Source organism: Camelus bactrianus, chromosome 11 (genome assembly GCF_048773025.1).
Source record: "Camelus bactrianus isolate YW-2024 breed Bactrian camel chromosome 11, ASM4877302v1, whole genome shotgun sequence".
Taxonomy (NCBI): Eukaryota; Metazoa; Chordata; class Mammalia; order Artiodactyla; family Camelidae; genus Camelus; species Camelus bactrianus.
This window is the reverse complement of record NC_133549.1, coordinates 24,523,556-24,543,434: the sequence shown is the minus strand read 5'-3', so window position 1 is coordinate 24,543,434 and position 19,879 is coordinate 24,523,556. Positions and strand designations below refer to the sequence as shown.

Sequence of the window (19,879 nt, the reverse complement as noted above, 5' to 3'; positions counted from 1 at the left end):
ACACTCTCCTTGGTCCCACATGGACTGAGCCATGTGGTCTTGATATTATAAATATAGGAAGAAAGTGGACATGTGTGCAGGTGTCCTCCTTAGGGACACGCCCACACACGGGCTGATATGTACCACAGCTGCCCCCTCAGTTCTCTCACTCAGAGCAGACGGGAGGCTGTTTATGTGCTTTTGCCCCGAGTGACACAGGAGGGCTCCCAGAGACACCAGGCAGCCAGGAGGTCAGACCTCATCCTGGTTCTGTCACTGTCACCCTGTGACGTGGGCCTGTCCCTTGGTCTCTGGGTCCCCGTTCCTCTCCTGTCCAAGCTGTTGTGAGGCTTACGCAGGTTCATAGAGGTGGAAGTGCTGGACCTTAACCCCAGGCGGGAGGGTCCCCAAACAGGAGGTCCTGGTGGCCTGTGGCCAACTTGTCACCCTTCACCCAGGACCACAGAAAGAGGAGAGGAGGAGAAGAAACTGGCCACGCTTCCCAGTCCAGGTGAGAGAGGACACAGGGAGAGTCTGAGGGAGACGAGTGGTGACAGCAGGTCCCGCCCTTCCCTCTGAAACCAGGGCTCCCTCGGGGCCCTGAGCTCCTGCAGCGCTGCTGGCCTGGGCCCCGGGGGGAGGGGCGGGGACCAGGTGGCAGCAGCTGTCTATATAGCCTGGGCCCAGGGCCAGGCTCGCTCCTGGGGCTGCTGCCAGGCCAGCTGAAATGGAGCTGTCCCGCGCCATCCCTTGGGCCTTGCTGCTCAGTACAGGTAAAGCCTGGCCCCGAGTCCCCGGCTCCTGGATCCCTCTCTGCTTCCTGTTCACCTTATGGATTCTGTACAGGTGGCTTGTTGCCCACAAAGAGATTCTGCGGGTGATGATCTGCAAGGTACTCTCCTCCAATAAGATGCCTTCCTTACCCTCGGCTGGAGGAGGAACACATGGGAATGACCATGACCCGGGCTGAGGCCACCTTGGGATTTTAAAATATTTTGGGGCTCCACTGTCCCTCATTAGACATATGTTTCATGGGCCTGCCTGGCTCCCTGCTTCCCTCCTGCCTTAAGCAAATGCACCCTGGGATGTCCTGCAGGGCAGTGGGGCTCAGATCAATGGGGATGAGGTCAGTCAGACGTGGTTTTGCTGTGGAGGTGTTTTCTGAGGTGTGACTGGGTGGGTGCCGTGGCTTGAGCTGAGTTGGAGGGGTCATCCAAAGGGGACATGGGGGCCCCTAGGGAAGCCCTGCAGAGGATTGGGGTACTCTGCTTCTGTCCCCAAGGATTGAGACATGGTGGCAACACAGGTTTAGGGATGAACAGCAGGAAACAGCAGCCCTCAGCAGGGGCTGAGGGTGTCCTGATGGGAGAGGCACTCGCCCTACAGAGGGCTGGGCACTGGGACTGCAGTGAATTCACCAGGGGGACCAGCTCTGATTCCAGATGCTGGGAGGGAAAAAGGCATCCATTTCTTCAGGGAAAACTTCCTCTCTCTCTGTGTCCAGTTCTGTCTTTTTCCTTCTCTTCCTTTTCTGCTCCAGCTCCTCTTTTCATCTCTCCTCACTCTGCTCCTCCTGCCCTCCCCCAATGACTTCTTGCCTGCTTGACTTTGCCCCTCATTCCTCAAGTCAGGGGCTGCCCCATCACTAGCCCCTCCTTTCCTCTCTCCTCTCCTGCAGACAATTGCGGGTCAGTGAGTAGGATCTGTGCGGGGCTGAGCGGAAGGAAAGGGGGAGACAGTCAGGGTGTAGCACAGATCCCCGTCAGCCTCCCTCCCGCCTCCTGTGTCCTCTCTCCCTGGTACAGGCCGGGCACTGTTCTCATGGGAAAGGTTGTGGACAGCTTGTAGGTAGAAATGGGTACATCAGAGCCCTTCCTGCATCTGCTGTTTCTCAAGTGTCTTCAGTTCAAACCATCAGTATGCAAAGGTGATGTGTTTCAAAGTGACATGTCCTACAGTTCTTCAGGGGGGACATTTTCTCTGTGCTTAAGGTCTGGACCAAAGAGCCTGACAAGAGGAGTACCCTACGGATGTGGGTCCAGTCCAGCGACAGCACTTGAAGTGATGAGGGTGTTTTAGTCTTCTGCGCTTGCAGTCCGCTGTCAGGAAAACCTTGATTTTATCTTTCCAAGGAGACTTGATGGGGAAAGTTTCCTTTGTGCCCCCCAATACCAATGCTTCCTCAATGTTCAGGAAGGCCACCTGGAGCTGGACATCCAGTGTCCTGGTTGACATTTATGGTCAAATAGTTTCCAGAGCATATGTTGATTTCTAATTTACTGAGGAAAGAAGTATCATCTAGTTTATGAAATAAAATGAATATCTTAAAATGCTGACATGGCAGGTAACTTAGTGGAGACCCCCCCCCCAACTGCCCTGAGCTGGACACTGAGCCATGTATGTGTGGATTATCCTCAGGACCCAATGAGGCAGATACTATTAAATTCCCATTTTACAGATGAATGGACTGAGGCTTAGGAGAGTAAACATTTTGCCTAAAGCCATCCGGCTCTCATGCCCACAGATCTATGATCCAGGGCTGCCTGTGCCAATCTGTCACATCAGGAAGATAAGCCACGGGGCAGGTCAGCAGTGGGAGGCCCTGTGATTACAGTCGGGGCCCTTGATCCAAGCACCTGACTCAGGTCCCTGAAATAGTGAATTGTCCATAAACGAAGAAGCTTCATTTTCTTCAGCTGAAAATTGTATTCAGTGTGTTTATTCCAACATCAAATTCATCACGGATCTCATTAAAAAATTATTTGAAATGTTTAGGCTATTTTAGGGTGGCCAACGGTCTTCGTTTATGGGAGAAGTGTTGTTCAGAGCTGAGATGAGAAATTCCCAGGCTCTTTGGACAAATCGGTCACCCTCTTGAGAGCTGAATTTTCCAACTCTGGCTCCAGAGTGGGAATACTGACTTAAACTGAGCAGAAGGGGAGAAACAAGGCCACCAAGCTGAATGAGCTGGTCTTTGAAGACCCTCCCACTGCCCTTCCCCCATGTGACCAGGACTGTCCCCAGGGATGAGGACAGTGACACCGCTCAGCTTGTGCTCAGCCCCATCCCTGGCACTCAGCTCTCTTCACAGGGCTGTGCATTTTCCATTCTCTTCTTTTGACCCATCAGTAACTTCCAGTTTTCAGTTTGCTGCTCTGTTTTGGTGTCTTTCAGCCACGCTGGTTTCAACTGCACGGAACAGCAGTAAGTCAGACAATATTATTTCACCATCCCCCTCCTCACACAGAGACGTGCTTGGACTTAAAGTAAAAATGGCTTCTCCAGAAGGAAATCTTACGGACCAGAAACACCAGTGGCCAAAGGAACATGGTATCTGAATCTAACAGTCTGCTCCAGTCTTAGCAGTCCCTAATTAAGCCTCTCCAGACCTCTGTAGACCCCCTCTCTGTTCTTCCTCTCTACCCACTACTTCCTCCAAATTTAGGAGCAGCCTGACTCGGGAAAGGAGTCACATCTCCCAGAGCGGGTGTCACAGGAGGATGGAGCCTCCTCCAAATGGCTGAGGTCTGGAGGGCTGAGGGGCGCCAGGTCTTCAGGGTCAGAAACAAGAGCATTGAAGGGAGAGGACAGGAGGGCATCACGAGTGGTCGGGTCAGAGGGAAGAAGAGCTGCCTGTGGAGGCAGGACGACTGTAGGTGGACTGTGTTACCCGGTGATGTCCGGGTCCCGGTACTGGCTGAGCCCCTTACAAACATGCGCTCATCAGAGCCTGCACCTCCCTGAGGAGAGTGGTGTTTTCACCCTTACTTACAGATGTGGAGCTGAGGTATCACGGAGCAGGTCCTCCCTCCCTGTCACGCTTTACAGTGAGTGGGTTGTCATGTTTTTAGGAGGTCAGGCTTCTTTGGGGCAGGAGAATTGTTTATTTGCTATTTCTCAGGCTTGCATCAGGAAGAGTTCTTCAGGGAGAAAGAAATGAGGTACCTGTGTCCACTTTCTGACCTACATTCTGGTGATACTATTGATTATAAAGAATGATTTGATGAAAAATAGTTAAATTCTTCAATTTCAGTTGTTACTACATATTGCAGTAATGGTATGGGTCCTTCTAAAATTCTTTAAAAAAGAGTGAAACCTGCAAACCACCGTCTTGTGCGTCATCAGACTTGGATGGTGGGTGTTGGGTTGTGGTGTGGAAACTGGAGAGTGAGGATGATGAGCAGTGGTGTGGGGCCCAGGGACGGCACAGGTCCTCGTGGGCCTGGTGCTGCTTCTGGGCACCTGAGCCCTTTCTCCTGTCGTAGGCTCTTCAGGCTGTGGGGGTGTCCTCACAGACCTTTCTGGGAGGATCTCCAGCTATGTCGGGTGGAAAACTGTTTGTGTCTGGACCATCCAGATGAAACCTGCTTATAAAATTGTACTGGCCATTCCATTTATCAAGTGAGTGCTCAGGCTGTCAGTTTTCCCTGCTGATGTGGTTTTATGGGAAAGTGTCCATCTTGGTCTCTTCCAGGTCCCCCTGTACCATCCAGCACACATCTAAACACATTCTGACTCCATTTCACTCCGTGCTGAAAACCCTTCAATGGCCCCCTAGCCTCTGGATAAAGTTCATTCTTTTTAAACGGACTTCAAATCCCTTCCTGATACAGCTGGAACTCCCCTCCCTTCTCATCTCTTCTCTCCTCTGTCCCATCTCTGAGCTGAGCCATCACACACGGAGCTGTGGACCCACCAGACCACTGGGCAGCTCCGAGCCTTTGCTCACACCATCCCCTCTGCCTGGAATGCATCCTTCCATCTCTTCCAGACTCACCTACCTGCTGCATAGGGGCCTCATTTTGTATTTTATGGTTTCACCTGTGGACAAATTTTCCCATCAGATCTGCAACCCCTATTATGACTCTGTCCACAGGAGAACAGATCTTTCTCTGATTTGTGCCTCATCAACTACCCCATGCAAAACTCCGGGTGGATTTTACAGTATAGCATCATTCCTGCCCATATCTGTGTTTGTCCTTCCTGGAATAGGAGTCCTTTTTTTTTTTTTTTAAGAAATCCAATTTTTTTGTTGTTGAAGTATTGTCAGTTTACAATGTTGTGTCAATTTCTGGTGTACAGCACAATGTTTCAGTCATACTTTTATGTACATATATTTGTTTTCATATTCTTCTTCATTATAAGTTACTACAAGATATTGGCTCTAGTTGTCTGTGCTGTACAGTATAAACTTGTTTATCTCTTTTATATACAGTCATTAGTATCTGCAAATCTCGAACTCTCAATTTATCCCATTCCAGCCCCTGCGTCTCCTGGTAACCATAAGTTTGTTTTCTATGTCTGTGATTCTGTTTCTGTTTTGTAAATAAGTTCGTTTGTCTTTTTTTTTTTTTTTTTTTAAGATTGCATCTATAAGTGATATCATATGGTATTTTTCTTTTTCTTTCTGGCTTAACTTTACTTACAATGACAATCTCCGGGTCCATCAGAGTCTTTTTTTTTTTTTTTAAACTAATGAGTGAATGAATGATTGAAAGAACAAATAAACGGTTGAAAGAGTGGATGGAATGTTAAGTTCCCAGAAGGTATTAACACTGTGGCAATAAGTTACAGCATTTCTATAGCAGATTCATTCTCAAAGATCTTAACAGAGAAGCCACATCTCCAACAATTGCAGACCGAGTGAGACAGCCCAGAGTGGTGGCTGAGATGTGTGTGGTTATCTTGTGAGACTAAGGACCCCTACCCCTCTAAACCCTCCACGGGGTCAGGACTCCCATTAGGTGCAGGAGCATCTCTGTGGGAGGAGGACAACCTAGAAATGCCTGCTTCACAACAGGGCTTAGACTATCTACCCAAACCACACCCCATGGGTGAAGGAGTCAGGTATTTTCTGCATCACCTTTTGTATAAGGGTCAGAAGGATTGATTATTCTGAAATTTTCTCCTTATTATCCCATTGACTTTTTCAAAGATTGATTTTGGATCTAACCTTGTTAACACCAAGGAAGGAATCAGTCTAAGAGCAAGCTAGTATAAAGGGTGCCGAATATGTGTCCTAGTGAGATGTGCCTTCCCTGTCTTGTCTGAACCCAGAGAGGACTGGTCCTCCCTCCTGTGTGGGAGACATGCTGGTGGATGACAGGCTGGGAATCAGGTCTTGATGAGGAGAAGAGACGGGAGCCCTCAGCAGGACTGTGACAAACCAAGGTGCACTTTGCCCACAGGAGGTGGAGATGGACGCCTCTCTCCCCTCTGCTGGTCCTGGAGGCCAATCTGGGGTTGCGGGGCCACATCTGACAAGGATGCGGAGGGTGAAACAGGAGTGGTATCACACACTCCTGTCAGGGACCCTCACCTGACACAGTGGCTGTTGCCCAAGAAAACATTCCACAGGGTTGTCTCTATTCTGATGCTTAAGGGGCCTGAAGGACAGTGGCTCCTGATCCCAAAGTCCTGCCTGGACTTCCCTGAGCCCTAAAGAGGGCTTCCCAGGACATGAGGAAGTCACCTGCAGCCCAGGTGGAGGGCGTCCTGGGTGACTGTCATCTATTCAGAATAATGACTCTCCTTCCCTGTGGCACCAGGCCTGGAATGTCTCGTGAGCAAAGCTGTATGATTGTGTCCAGGCCCAGGTCGGGGAAGCTGCCTGCAGGAGGGACCACGATTCCAAACACTGATGCCTGCCTTTCCTCTGCCCCAACAGACTCAATTGTAATAAAGAATATTTGGAAATCCAAGACGGACTGCCAGGGGCTAAGAGCTATGGGAAGATCTGTGGAGGTGTAGCCATCAAATATCAATCTTCTTTCAATGTCATGACTGTCAAGTACCGCAGAAAATGCAACCACCCACCACCTTCTCTTGATGTTTATTTCTATGGTGAGCCAGTAGGTAGGTAGGATGGGCCAGGGGCCCCGCTAATGTGCCCTCTCCATTCCGTGCATGGCTGTGTGTCAAGTTGGGCATGTGGCTATTCAGATGAAGGTTGACAGGCTGAATCAAAGTTCTACTTCACCTTCACTGAGTGAGTGAGAGTCAGTGTGACCCAGTGGTCTTCTCCAGAAACATACACTACTTGGATCCCAGCATTTCTGCATCTAAGATACTGGTATTGGGAAGAGCCATATGAAAATGCTTTTACAAATTTTACTTTTTGATTTGACTGTGTCCCATATTCCTCCTAAATATAAAATTTTCCTTTTTTGATCTTATAATCAAACTTTAGGTATTTTTAGTATATATAATTAAAGTGTGTAATACACATAGAATACCATACAGAAAGTATGTATTTAGCATATACGTAGACTTATAGCATGTATATTGATATATAGCAGGTATATATAGATATAGTAGAATGTAAATGTATACTATACTATACAAAATGTGTATTTTGTTTGCTCTATAGATATTATGTATGTGTGTATATATATGTGTGTGTGTCTCTATATATATGTGTGTGTGTGTATATGTGTGTGTGTGTGTGTGTGTATTCCAGGGAAGCCAGACACAGTCCTTCAAAATTGTGTATTTTATATCCAATGTTAGCTTATCTTTCCCCCACTCATTAAGTTGAAAAAAATACTTGTTAAATTGACTTAACCAAACTCTATTTAAGCTGCTCTCCATCCCACAGGTCAGTGATTTTTGCCTCAAGCGTAGGGTAAACAAGCATTGCCAATGAGAACAATGTTCTTTGGAGACTCTTCCGGAATCAACTGACCACAAGGAGAGATTTCTCCTGCTCACTTGTCTGATCACACCCGCTGAACTCAACTCATCCAGTCTCCTCTGTCCTTTCCAGCCTTCTGTGTCTTCCCTGCAAGGAAAGAGTGCTTACTCCTGAGCTTTACGTATTTGTCAGTCTTGTAGTTGGATCATTCTGCTTATTGCTATAGCCATTTTGAATAAAGTCTCTTTGCCTGAGTCTGGATTTTATTATTATTATTATCATTATTATTATTATTTTTTTTTTAGTTTGCAAAACCTCATTTCACAGGGTTGGAGCTTCAGGCATTAGTGAGATTGGTTGAAACCCCTTCCAAAGGCCTCTAAAATAAGAGGGATTCTCATTTGTCTGAGGCCTGTCTTGGGGCAAGAGGGTTGCCTATCTGCTATTTCCCTTGCCTGCACTAGAAAAACTTCTACAGATACAGACATGGGAGGCTATCCAGGCCTTCTGCTTGACTTTCTGGCCATGTAGTTAATGATAAAAGATTTTTGGTGAGGATGTGTTCCCGCTAGCCAACTATAAATTGTACTACATTACATTCTCTTAAAAAGTTCTGAAAAGAGTAAAAGATAAAAGCCCACATTATTTGTGACATTATCAGACTCAGGTTTCTATGTTGTATTTTATGGAAGAACATGATGTTAGAAGGGTCAGAAAGCATAGCATCCTTCTGAATCACACAACCCCCACAGGACTAGAGAGACCCTGAACTGTTTTCTTTAGAGAGCTGGTGGTTTGGGGGTCTCTTTGCAAACACTGGGAGGGTCATCAACTCCCTTTGGAAAAACACTGCCAATGTCTGGATCATCCTGAAGAGAATAACTCAGAACGTCATGATGGGATTTTTCTTTTCCAAAATGAATGTTGAGGGTATCTTTGCTGATGTTGTTGTAGATTCTAAGAAAGATTCCATCTTGGTCTCTTCCACTTCACCCTCCACCCTCTGGCACAGGCATTTAAACAGAGTCTGATTCCTTTTTCACGCTTCTTGAAAGCCCTTCTATGGATCCAACTATTTGACGTTCTAGACAAAGTAAAACATGATGACACTAAAAAGGTCAGTGGTTGCTATGGGTTGGGAGAAGTGATGAATACCTGGAGCACAGAAGATTTTTAAGGTTGTGGAAATATTCTGTGTGACATTTTCAGGATGAACATATGTTATTAAACTTTTGTCCAAACCCATAATAAGTTCAACACTAAGAGTGAACCCTAATGTAAACAGTGGACTTCAGGTGATTATGATGTTTCAGTTTAGATTTATCAGTTGTAACAAATGCACCTTTCTGGTGAGTGATGGTGATGCATGTGGGGGCATGAAATATGTATGAGATATGTGGCAAATTTCTGTACCTCCCTCTCGGTTTTGCTCTGAACCTGAAACAGCTTTAAAAAATAGTCTCAGGAAAACAAGGGTAATAAGAAAGATTTATTTAAAAGTAAATGTTTTATTCATTCACTCATTCATTCAATCTTTTATTCAAGAAGTATTTCTTGTTTACCTAAAAAGTGGAATTAGTAATTCAAAGATTTTGGCCTCAAAAAAGCATAGTTCCTGACAGTTTTATAAGGAAATATAACTTTCAACAAAGTGGGTATAGAGGGATTCTACCTCAACACCTCAGCATAATAAAGGTCATCAGTTAACATCATACTCAGTAGTGGTAAGCTGACAGTATTTCCTCTAAGGGCAGAACAGGGCAAGGATGCCCACTCTCACCACTTTTATTCAGCATAGTTTTAGAATTTTTAGCCATCACAATCAGATAAGAAAAAGAAATAAAAGGAAACCAAATTGGAAAGGAAGAAGTAAAACTGCCACTATACATGACATGATAGTATGCATAGAAAATCTTAAAGATACAACTCAACACTGACTAGAGCTCATCAATGAATTTGCTAAAGTTTCAGGATACAAAGTTCATTACACATAAATCTGTTGCATTCTATATTCTAAGAACAAACTATCAGAGAGAGAAATTGAGAAAACAATCCCATTCACAATCACATGAAAAAAAGTAAAATACCTAGGAATATACCTAAGACAGTAAAAGACTTGTACTCAAAAAACTATAACACTTCAATGAAATAAATGGAAGATGACACAAAGAGATCGACAGATATACCATCTTCATGGATTGGAAGAATTAATATTGTTAAAATGACTGTAATACCCAAGGCAATCTACAGAATCAGTGAAATCCCTATCAAATAACCAGGGCATTTTCCACAGAAGTAGAACAAATAATTTTATAATTTGCATTGAAACAAAAAGATCCTGAATTGAGAAAGTATTCTTAAGAAAAAAAAAAAAAAAAGCAGAACTGGAGTAATCACATTCCTTAGCTTCAGATTATACTACAAAGCTATAGTAATCAAAACAGTATAGGACTGGCACACACCAAAAAACATAGATAAATGGAACAGAATAGTGAGCCCAGAAATAACTGACACACTTATGGTCAATTAATCTACAACAAAGGAGGCAAGAATATACAATGGAGAAAAGACAGTCTCTTCAATAAGTGCTGCTGGGAAAGCTGGATGTAAAAGAATAAAATTAGAACATTCACTATCACCAAAAACAAAAGTAAATTCAAAATGGATTAAAGACCTAAATGTAATACTAGAAACCGTGAAGAAATGGTGAACATTCTTTGACACAAATCCTAGCAATACTTTTTGGATCTGTCTCCCAAATCAAAGATATAAAAGCAAAAAATTAACATGTACACACTACTATAAAATAAACAACATGGGCTCACTGTATAGCACAGGGAACTAAGTTCAATATTTTGTAACAACCTATAATGGAAAAGAATTTGAAAATTATATATATTTTATATATTTATTTAATTGAATCACTTTATTATACCCCTGAAACTAACACAAAATTGTAAATTTATTATACTTACATTAAAATGGCTAAAAAAACTTAGGACACATAATTAAACTTAAAATCCTTTACACAGGAGAAGAAACCATCAACAAAGCAAAAAGGCAATCTATTGAAGGGGAGAAAATATTTGCAATGATATGACCATCAGTCATTAACATCCAAAATATATAAACAACTCATTTAACTCAATATCAAAAACAAACCACCTAATTAAAAAATGGGAAAAGATCTGAATAGACATTTTCTCAAAGAAGACATACAGATGGCCAACAAGCACATGAAAAGATGTTCAACATTGTTTAACTATCAAAGGAATGGAAATTAACACCACAAAGTGATATCACCTCATACATTTCAGAATGGCTATCATAAAAAGACAACAAATGACAAATGTTGGCAAAGATGTGGAGAAAAGGAAACCCTCTTACATTGTTGGGAATGTAAATTGATGCAGCTATTATGAGAAATAGTATGAAGGTATTTCTAAAAATAGAACTACCATATGGCCCAGCATTCATCTCCTGGATATTATTCCAGCTAAAAACCCACATAAAAACACTAAAGAAGGAGATACATGAACTCCAGCATTCATAGCAGCATTATTTACAATTGCCAAGATATGGAAGCAAAATGTATCCATCAACAGATGAATAAAGAAGACGTGATTATATGTATATATACACAATGGAATACTACTCAGCCATAAAAAAGAATAAATATTTGTCATTTGCAACAACATGGATGTACTAGCAGGTTATTATGCTAAGTGAAATAAGTCAGGCAGAAAAAGACAAATACTATATAATTTCTTTTATATGTGAAATCTAAAACCTAAAACTAACTAGTGAATATAACAAAAAAGAAATAGACTAAGAGATAAAGAGAACAGTTACCAGTGAGAAGAGAGAAGGAGATAGGGGAATTAAGAGGTACAAACTATTATGTATAAATAAATAAACCACAAGGATATATAATATAACATGGGGAATGTAGTCAACATTTCGTAGGAACTATAAATGGACTATCACCTTTAAAAATTGTGAACCACTATGTTGTGAAATTTATATAATATTATACATCAACTCTACCTTGATTTTTTAAAAAAAGAATGATATCTTGTCATTTTCGACAACGTGGATGAAACTAGAGGGTATTATGCTAATGAAATAAGACAGAGAAAGACAAATACTGTATGCTTTTTCTTACATATGGAATCTAAAAACAAAAAAATGAACAAACATAAAACAGGCACAGAGTTATAAGTACAGAAAGCAAACAGGTGGTTGCCAGAGAGGGGAGAGGTAGGGGGAGGAAAGAAAAAGGTGAGGAAGAGTAAGATGTACAAACTTCAGTTACAAAATAAATGAGTCAAGGGGATGGAGTTTACAGTGTAGGAACACAGTCAATAATTATGTAATAACTTTCAATGGTGGCACTGTAACTAGGCTTATCATAGGGCATTTTGACATGTATAGAAATACCGAATCACTATATTGCATACTAGAAGCTAACATAGTATTGTAGGTTAATTATAATTCAAAACCAAACTCACTGAAAAGGAAATCAGATTAATGGTTACCATAGGTGATGGGTATGGAGGAGGGGAATTGGATAATTGGAATCCGAAAGTTCAAACTCCCAGATTTAAGATGAATATGAACTAGGGATGTAATGAACAACATGATAAATATAATCAACACTGCTCTGTGTTACATATGAAAGTTGTTAAGAGAGTAATTCCCAAGAGTTCTCATCACATGTTAAAAAGAACTTTTTTTCCTATTTACTTTAGTTCTCTATGTGAGATGATGAATGTTCACCAGACTTACCATGATCATCATTCCATGATGCATGTAAGGTAAATCATATGCTGTACATCTTAAATTCATGCAGTACTCTAGGTCAATTATACCTTAATAAAAACGGAGAAAAAAGTAATATAGTGGTCTTATAATCAATATGATGACAGAGGCCTTGAAAAGTATCCATTGAGTGAACATAAAGATTTCTACTCCAAAAGACCATAGTTGCAGACAATTTTACAAGGAAACATCACTGTCTTCAATCATCTTAATCTTATTCAAAATACTACAAATTTACAATAATCTGATGTAACTACGATCTGATATGAGTAATGGGTAATGTCAGTATAGGAAAGAAACTTCTGGCAATCTAATTTATGTTTGTTTGATTTGTTTTGGTTTGCAGGGGAGGGGGAGGTAATTAGGTTCATTTATTTATTTATTCTTGGAGGAGGTCCTGGGAATCGAACCCAGGACCATGTGCATGTTAAGCATGTGCTCTACCACTTGAGCTATACCCTCCTCCTCAATTTATGAACATAGATGCAAACACAAGATAAAATAAAATAGACTATGATAGAATTTTAGCAAATTGAATTTAGTAGTATAAAATATTCATAAAAAGTAATTATTTATCATAAGGAAGAAAGACAACTCAAATTAGAAAATCTATTAATATAATTTCTCAGATTAATAGAATAAAACTAATATCCACATTAATACCTCAAAAGATACAGAAAAAAGATCAAGAAAATGCAATTGCTATTAATGCTATAAACAAACTCTTAGAAACTACTCGCTGAAGAAAACAAGCTTAATGTCACAAAGCTCAACTATAAAAAAAAAACTCAGGCAAACATCTAACTTACAGTTGAAACTTCAAAAGCAATTCCATGGAAGTTTTAAGAGCAAGAAAGAATGGCTATCATCACCTTTAGTCAACATTGTATTCAGGGTTTAACAATTTTAGCCTTTTCTCCACAAAAGATCAGAGCCAGAGCAGTTCTGCTCAGCGTGTGGGGCTCAAACGGAAGACAGTTCTTATTCTGCTAAGACTCTACAAAATTTTAGAAGGACTTTCTGTCCCAGAATTCATCGGATGTTGAAGAAGTAAGGATGTTTTGCGCTGCATGTGACTGAAAACCCGTCTCAAATGCCTTAAACATCAAGGCCAGGGGATGACCCTGCGGCTGGGAGAGTGCAGGCTTTGGGGGTGAAGGTGCCCGGTGGCTCTGGACTGGCATCCCCGCCATCCTCTTGCTCTGCCTCCCTTGTGAGCTGGCTTCACTCTCAGCTGGTAGGAAGCAGAGAGCAGACATGTCCCCGCTCCCCTGCAGCCAGACCTTTCCTTCACTTCACTGGCCTGTTTGGGGGACATGCTCCTTCCTGCACCATCACTGAGCAGGACAGGGAGCCTCCTGGTGGCGCTCACACCACCTCCTCCACCACTGAGGCCAGTTCTCAGAGCTGGGTCTGGGCTCAGCTTCTCCCAAGGCCCATGGGACAGGCAGGCGGGAACAGAAACTGAATGAAATTGTGGTTCTCTGTCAACACGGAGGGAATCCATGCTCGGGGGCAGCTTACACACTGCCCAACACACCCTTCAGTCCTTCCGTGAGAGTGAGAGCCTGGTGCTGGGGAGGAGAGAACACCCATCCAGGGGACGGTGCAGAGAGAGAGTGGCTGGGAAGCTCTGACGGGGTGGAGGACACTCAGGGGCAAAGTGGAGACAACTGCTGCATCTCACGGAGGAGAGGAAGGAGGGGCAGGGGCCGTGCACAGGGAGGAGCCTAGAAGGGGAGAAACTGGGCTGGTTCAGGGCCCTCAGAAACTAGTGTGACATTTGGGGACAAACATCCGAGGGACACAAAAACCTTAAAATCTGCTGTTGACCTATAGGTATCCCCCAGAGGATGTTGTGACTTTAGTAACCTAGGACTTTTATTCCTGAGTGTCCCCTGGCAAAAGGACTGTGCTTGCTTTTTCTCCCCAGGCGGCCACAGCCCTGCTTGGACGCTGCTGGGAGGAGCGGGCCTGACACGCTGGAGCTGCAGGCAGGCTCCTTGGGCTGGGATGGAGGATGAGGAGCTGCCTTCTCCCCATGGTTCCCCTGTTTGCTCCATCTGGACATTCACCCAACTGGGGAGACCCTTTGTCCTCCCTACAGACCAGGGCCAGGGAGTGTTTTGAGGGTAAGGTACTGTAAGGAGTATCTTGCAAAGATTAGGAAAGGGAGATTCTAGACTGGAGAACTGTGAGGTAATACTGCATTTTATATCGGTATTCACTAGGAGCTTAACCACTGAAGCAGAATTAGCATTATATTCAGAGAGAGAAAACTTCCCTGTTTGCTTCCTCCTCCATTTATCAGCCAGGAGAGGTCTGAGTGACCAGATGGCTCAAGTAGTTTCCCTGTGCTGTACCTGATGTAGAAATTCCTTCACATTGTGAACCCATTAGGGCCTCTGCAATAGAGATATGGGTTGGAAAGTACAGGGAGTCTTCTACAAACCATGAAGAAAGACGAACGATGCAATAGTAATAGAAAATTTGCCAAAAGATTTGGATTAACAGGGATTTAAAAAAAAAAGAGCTATAGTTGGACTAGAAACATAGGAAAAGAGGCCAAACCCTCAGGCAACTGGAGAAATGCCCATTTAAAAAAAAAGATAATATTTGGGCATATTTTATGTCCATTTTATTTTATTTTATTTTTTATTGAAGTATATAGTCAGTTTGCAATGTTGTGTGAATTTCTGATGTACAGTGTAGTTTCAGTCATGCATATACATACATATATTCATTATCATATTCTTTTCCATTCTAGGTTACTGCAAGGTTACTACAAGATATTGAATATAGTTCCCTGTGCTATACAGTATAAACTTGTTGTTTATCTATTTTATATATAGTAGTTAGTATCTGCAAATCACGAACTCCCAATTTTTCCCTTCCCACTCTCTTTCCCCCCTGGTAACTGTAAGTGTTTTCTTTGTTGTGAGTCTGTTTCTGTTTTGTAAATAAGTTCATCTGTGTCTTTTAGATTCCACACATAAGTGATATCATACGGTCTTTTTCTTTCTTTTTCTGGCTTACTTCACTTAGAATAATGATCTCTAGGTCCATCCATGTTGCAGCAAATGGCATTATTTTAGTCTTTTTTTTTTTTATAGCTGTGTGTATGTATATACATACATGTATAGCACAACTTTTTTATCCACTCCTCTGTTGATGAACATTTAGGTTGTTTCCGTGTCTTGGCTGTTGTAAATAGTGCTGCTGTGAACATTGGGGTGCATTTGTCTTTTCTAATTATAGTTTTCTCCAGATCTATGCCCAGGAGTGGAATTACTGGATATTACGGTAAGTCTATTTTTAGTTTTTTAAGGAATCTCCATCCTGTCCTCCATAGTGGTTACACTAATTTACATTCTCACCAACAGTAGGAGAGCTCCTTTTTCTCTTCACCTTTCCAGCATTTATTATTTGTAGACTTTTTTTTTGTAGACTTTTAAATGATGGCCATTTTGACTGGTGTGAGGTGATACCTTACTGTCATTTTGATTTTTAGTGATAGTTTTTTAGTTTTGATAATTAGTGATATTGAGCATTTTTTTTCATATGTGTGTTGTATTTGTCGTCAATGGAGAATTGATTGCTCAGGTCTTCTGCCCATTTTTAGATTGGGTTGTTTGTTTTTTTGTTTCTAAGTTGTGTGAGCTGTTGTATATTCTGGAGATTAAGCTCTTGTCAGTTGCATTGTTTGCAAATATTTTTCCCCATATGTTGTCTTTTTGTTTTGTTTATAGTTTCCTTTGCTGTGTAAAAGCTTGTAAGTTTAATTAGGTCCAATTTGTTTATTTTTGCTTTTATTTCTATCGCCCTAGGAGAACATTGCTAAGATTTAAGTCAGAGAATGTTTTGCCTCTGTTTGCTTCCAGGACGTTTATAGTGCCTTGTTTAAGTCTTTAAGAAATTTTGAGTTTATTTTGGTGTACGGTATGGAGTGTTCTAACGTCACTGATTTACATGTGGTTGTCCAGTTTTCTCACCACTTGCTGAAGAGACTGTATTTCGAGCATTTTTAATCACCAACATTTTTTGAAAGATTTGGTAAAATTCAGAGTTTTTTAATGTGAGAAAAATGGGCACTCATGTTGTCCTGGTTGGTGTGAAATTGGTAATGCTTCTTGGGAAGCAGTTGGGCTGCTGTTCCTCTTTATGGCTCAATGACTTCTGCTGTGTGGACAGATTTCATTTTATTTATCCGTTCACCAGTGGATGGACGTTTGGGTTTTTTCCATTCTTTGTCTCTACATAAATAGTGCTACTGTGAATATTTATTTACAAGTATCTATGTGGACAAAAGTTTTCATTTCCTTGGGTAAATACCTAGTGGAATGCTGGGCCGTATGGAAACTCTTATAAAATGTGTTGAGAACCTACCAGACTATTTCCACAGGCAGTTCTGCTGGGTTCTTACAAGTGTGACACTCTGTGGCCTGAGCCTTGTGGGCTTGATATTATAGATAGAGCAAAAGCATATACATGTACAGGTGTCATCCTTGTAAACGTGCCCACACGCGGGCTGATATGTACCACAGCTGCCCCCTCAGTTCTCTCACTCAGAGCAGACGGGGGCTGTTTATGTGCTTTTGCCCCGAGTGACACAGGAGGGCTCCCAGAGACACCAGGCAGCCAGGAGGTCAGACCTCATCCTGGTTCTGTCACTGTCACCCTGTGACGTGGGCCTGTCCGTTGGTCTCTGGGTCCCCGTTCCTCCCCTGTCCAAGCTGTTGTGAGGCTTACGCAGGTTCATAGAGGTGGAAGTGCTGGACCTTAACCCCAGGCGGGAGGGTCCCCAAACAGGAGGGCCCGGTGGCCTGTGGCCAACTTGTCACCCTTCACCCAGGACCACAGACAGAGGAGAGGAGGAGAAGAAACTGGCCACACTTCCCAGTCCAGGTGAGAGAGGACACAGGGAGAGTCTGAGGGAGACGAGTGGTGACAGCAGGTCCCGCCCTTCCCTCTAGAACCAGGGCTCCCGCGGGGCCCTGAGCTCCTGCAGCGCTGCTGGCCTGGGCCCCAGGGGGAGGGGCGGGGACCAGGTGGCAGCAGCTGTCTATATAGCCCAGGCCCAGGGCCAGGCTCGCTCCTGAGGCTGCTGCCAGGCCTGCTGAGATGGAGCTGTCTCGCGCCATCCCTTGGGCCTTGCTGCTCAGTACAGGTAAAGCCTGGCCCCGAGTCCCTGGGTCCTGGGCCCCTCTCTGCTTCCTGTCCAGCCTAGGGATTCTGTACAGGTGGCCTGTTACAGACAAGAAACTCTGGGGGTGACTGTCTTCTAGATACTCCCCTCCAATCAACTGTTTCCCTCACCCTGGGTTGGAGGTGGAGGAGTCAAATGAGAATGACTGGGACCCTGCACTGAGGCCACCTTGATTGTTAAACATTTCTGTTCTCTACTCCCCCTGTTTGACGTGTGATCCATGGGCCTCCCTGCCTCCCTGCTTCCCTCCGGCCTTAAGCAAACGCACCCTGGGATGTCCTGCGGGGCAGCGGGGTGCAGATCAGACGAGAATGAGGTCAATCAGACGTGGCTTTGCTGTGGAGGTGTTTTCTGAGGTGTGACTGGGTGGGTGCCGGAGAGGGGACCCTGGCTTGAACTGAGTTGGAGGGATCAACAAAGGGGGACACGGGGGCCCCTGGAGAAGCCCCACAGCAGATGGGGTCTCTCTGCCTCTGTCCCCAGGGGCTGAAACGTGGCGGCAACACAGGTTCAGGAATGAACAGCAGGAAACAGCAGCTCCCAGTAGGGACTGAGGGTGTCCTGATGGGAGAGGCACTCGCCCTACAGAGGGCTGGGCGCTGGGACTGCAGTGAATTCAGCAGTGAGACCAGCTCTGATTCCGGATGCTGGGAGGGAAAAAGGCACCCATTTCTTCAGGGAAACCCTGATCTTCTCCCTCGTTCTCTCTCTCTGTCCCGTTCTGTCCTTCCTCCTTTTCTCCTCCTCCATTCTTAGTGCCTCTTTTCACCTCTCCACACTTGTCTGCTCTCCTGCCCTCTGTCAGGTGCTTCTTGGCTCCTCACCTTTGCTCCTCACACTTCAGGTCAGGGCTGCCCCACCACCAGACCCTCCCCTCCCCCGCCCTCCTCTCTCCTGCAGACAACTGTGGGCGGTGACTAGGAGCTGTGCATATGGCCAAGTGGAAGGAAAGGGTGAGACAGTCAGGGTGTGAGCACAGATCCCCATCAGCCTCCCTCCTGGGCCCCTGGTCCTCTCTCCCTGGCACAGGATGGACGCTGTTCTCACGGGAAAGTTTGTGGACAGCTTGTAGGTAGAAATGGGTACATCACAGCCCTTCCTGCATCTGCTGTTTCTCAAGTGTCTTCTGTTCAAATCATCAATACACGAAGGTGACATGTCCCAAACTCTTTCAAGGACAGCATGTTCTCTGTGTTTAAAGCCTGGACCAAAGAATCTAACCAGAGGGGTTCCCTGTAGATGTGGGCCAGTCCAGAGACGACACTGGAACTGAGGGGGATGTTTTAGGGTTCTGCACTTGAGGCCTGCTTTCAGGCAAACCTGAATTTATATTTTCCAGAGCATTGGTGATGAGCACCCCAGTATGGGGAGCTTTCCTCTGTGCCTTCCAAAACCAATGCTTCCTCAGTTTTCAGGAAGGCCACCTGCAGTTGGACAGCCAATGTCCTTGTTGCCATTTGTGGTCAAATAGTTTCCAGAGCAATTGTTGATTTCCATTTTGGGGGGAAAGAGATATCATGTAGTTTGTGAAATAAAAGGAAGATCTTAAAATGTTGACAGTGGCAGGAACTGAATGGAGAGACACCCCCCCCCCATCCTGGGCACTGAGCCATGTATGTGTGGATTATCCTCCAGAACACAAAAGGATAGTGATCATCAGATTCCCGTTTTACAGATGAATGAACTGAGGTTTAGGGAGAGTAAATAATTTGCCCAAAGCTATCCAACTCTCATGCCCACAGGGCTGTGACTGGGTCATCTGTACCTATCTGGGACATCAGGAAGATAAGCCATGGGGCAGGTCAACCCTGGGAGGCCCTGTGATTACATCAGGGCCCTTGATCCAAGCACCTGACTCAGGTCCCTGATAGAGAGAAACTTCCATAAATTAAGATGGCTCGTTTCTCCCCAGTTATGAATTCTATTCATATGTTTTCTCCAACATCAAATTCATCATGGGTCTCATTAAAGAATGTACAAGAAATGTTCAGGTCATAGTAAGGTGACCAACTGTCTTGGTTTGGCCAGGACTCAAAGGTTTCCTGGGTAATTCAGCGCTGGGACCAGAAATTCCCAGGCTAACTGGACAGTCAGCCACCCTCCTGAAAACTGACTTTTGCAACTATTGGCTTACACTGAACAGAAGGGGAGAAACAAGGCCACCAAGCTGAATGAGCTGGTCTTTGAAGACCCTACCACTGCCCTTCCCCCATGTGACCAGGACTGCCCCCAGGGATGAG

General features: G+C 44.1%; 1 protein-coding gene across 1 annotated transcript; it reads left to right on the top strand.

The window, feature by feature from the left end:
- The first annotated feature begins 706 nt into the window (after positions 1 to 706).
- On the top strand, positions 707 to 14,411 carry LOC105075217 (carbohydrate-binding protein AQN-1-like). Its single transcript, XM_010962957.1, has 5 exons — positions 707 to 752; positions 3,154 to 3,183; positions 4,245 to 4,380; positions 6,647 to 6,830; positions 14,367 to 14,411. Exons 1-5 carry the CDS (start codon positions 707 to 709, stop codon positions 14,409 to 14,411), a joined length of 441 nt encoding a protein of 146 aa, XP_010961259.1.
- Positions 14,412 to 19,879: the final 5,468 nt, after the last annotated feature.

Excerpts from the sequence above, each read along its gene's own strand:
- LOC105075217 (XM_010962957.1), top strand. The coding sequence starts at position 707 with ATGGAGCTGTCCCGCGCCATCCCTTGGGCCTTGCTGCTCAGTACAG. Across the intron at positions 3,184-4,244 it reads TTCAACTGCACGGAACAGCA|GCTCTTCAGGCTGTGGGGGT; the intron begins GTAAGTCAGACA and ends CTCCTGTCGTAG. Across the intron at positions 4,381-6,646 it reads CTGGCCATTCCATTTATCAA|ACTCAATTGTAATAAAGAAT; the intron begins GTGAGTGCTCAG and ends CTGCCCCAACAG.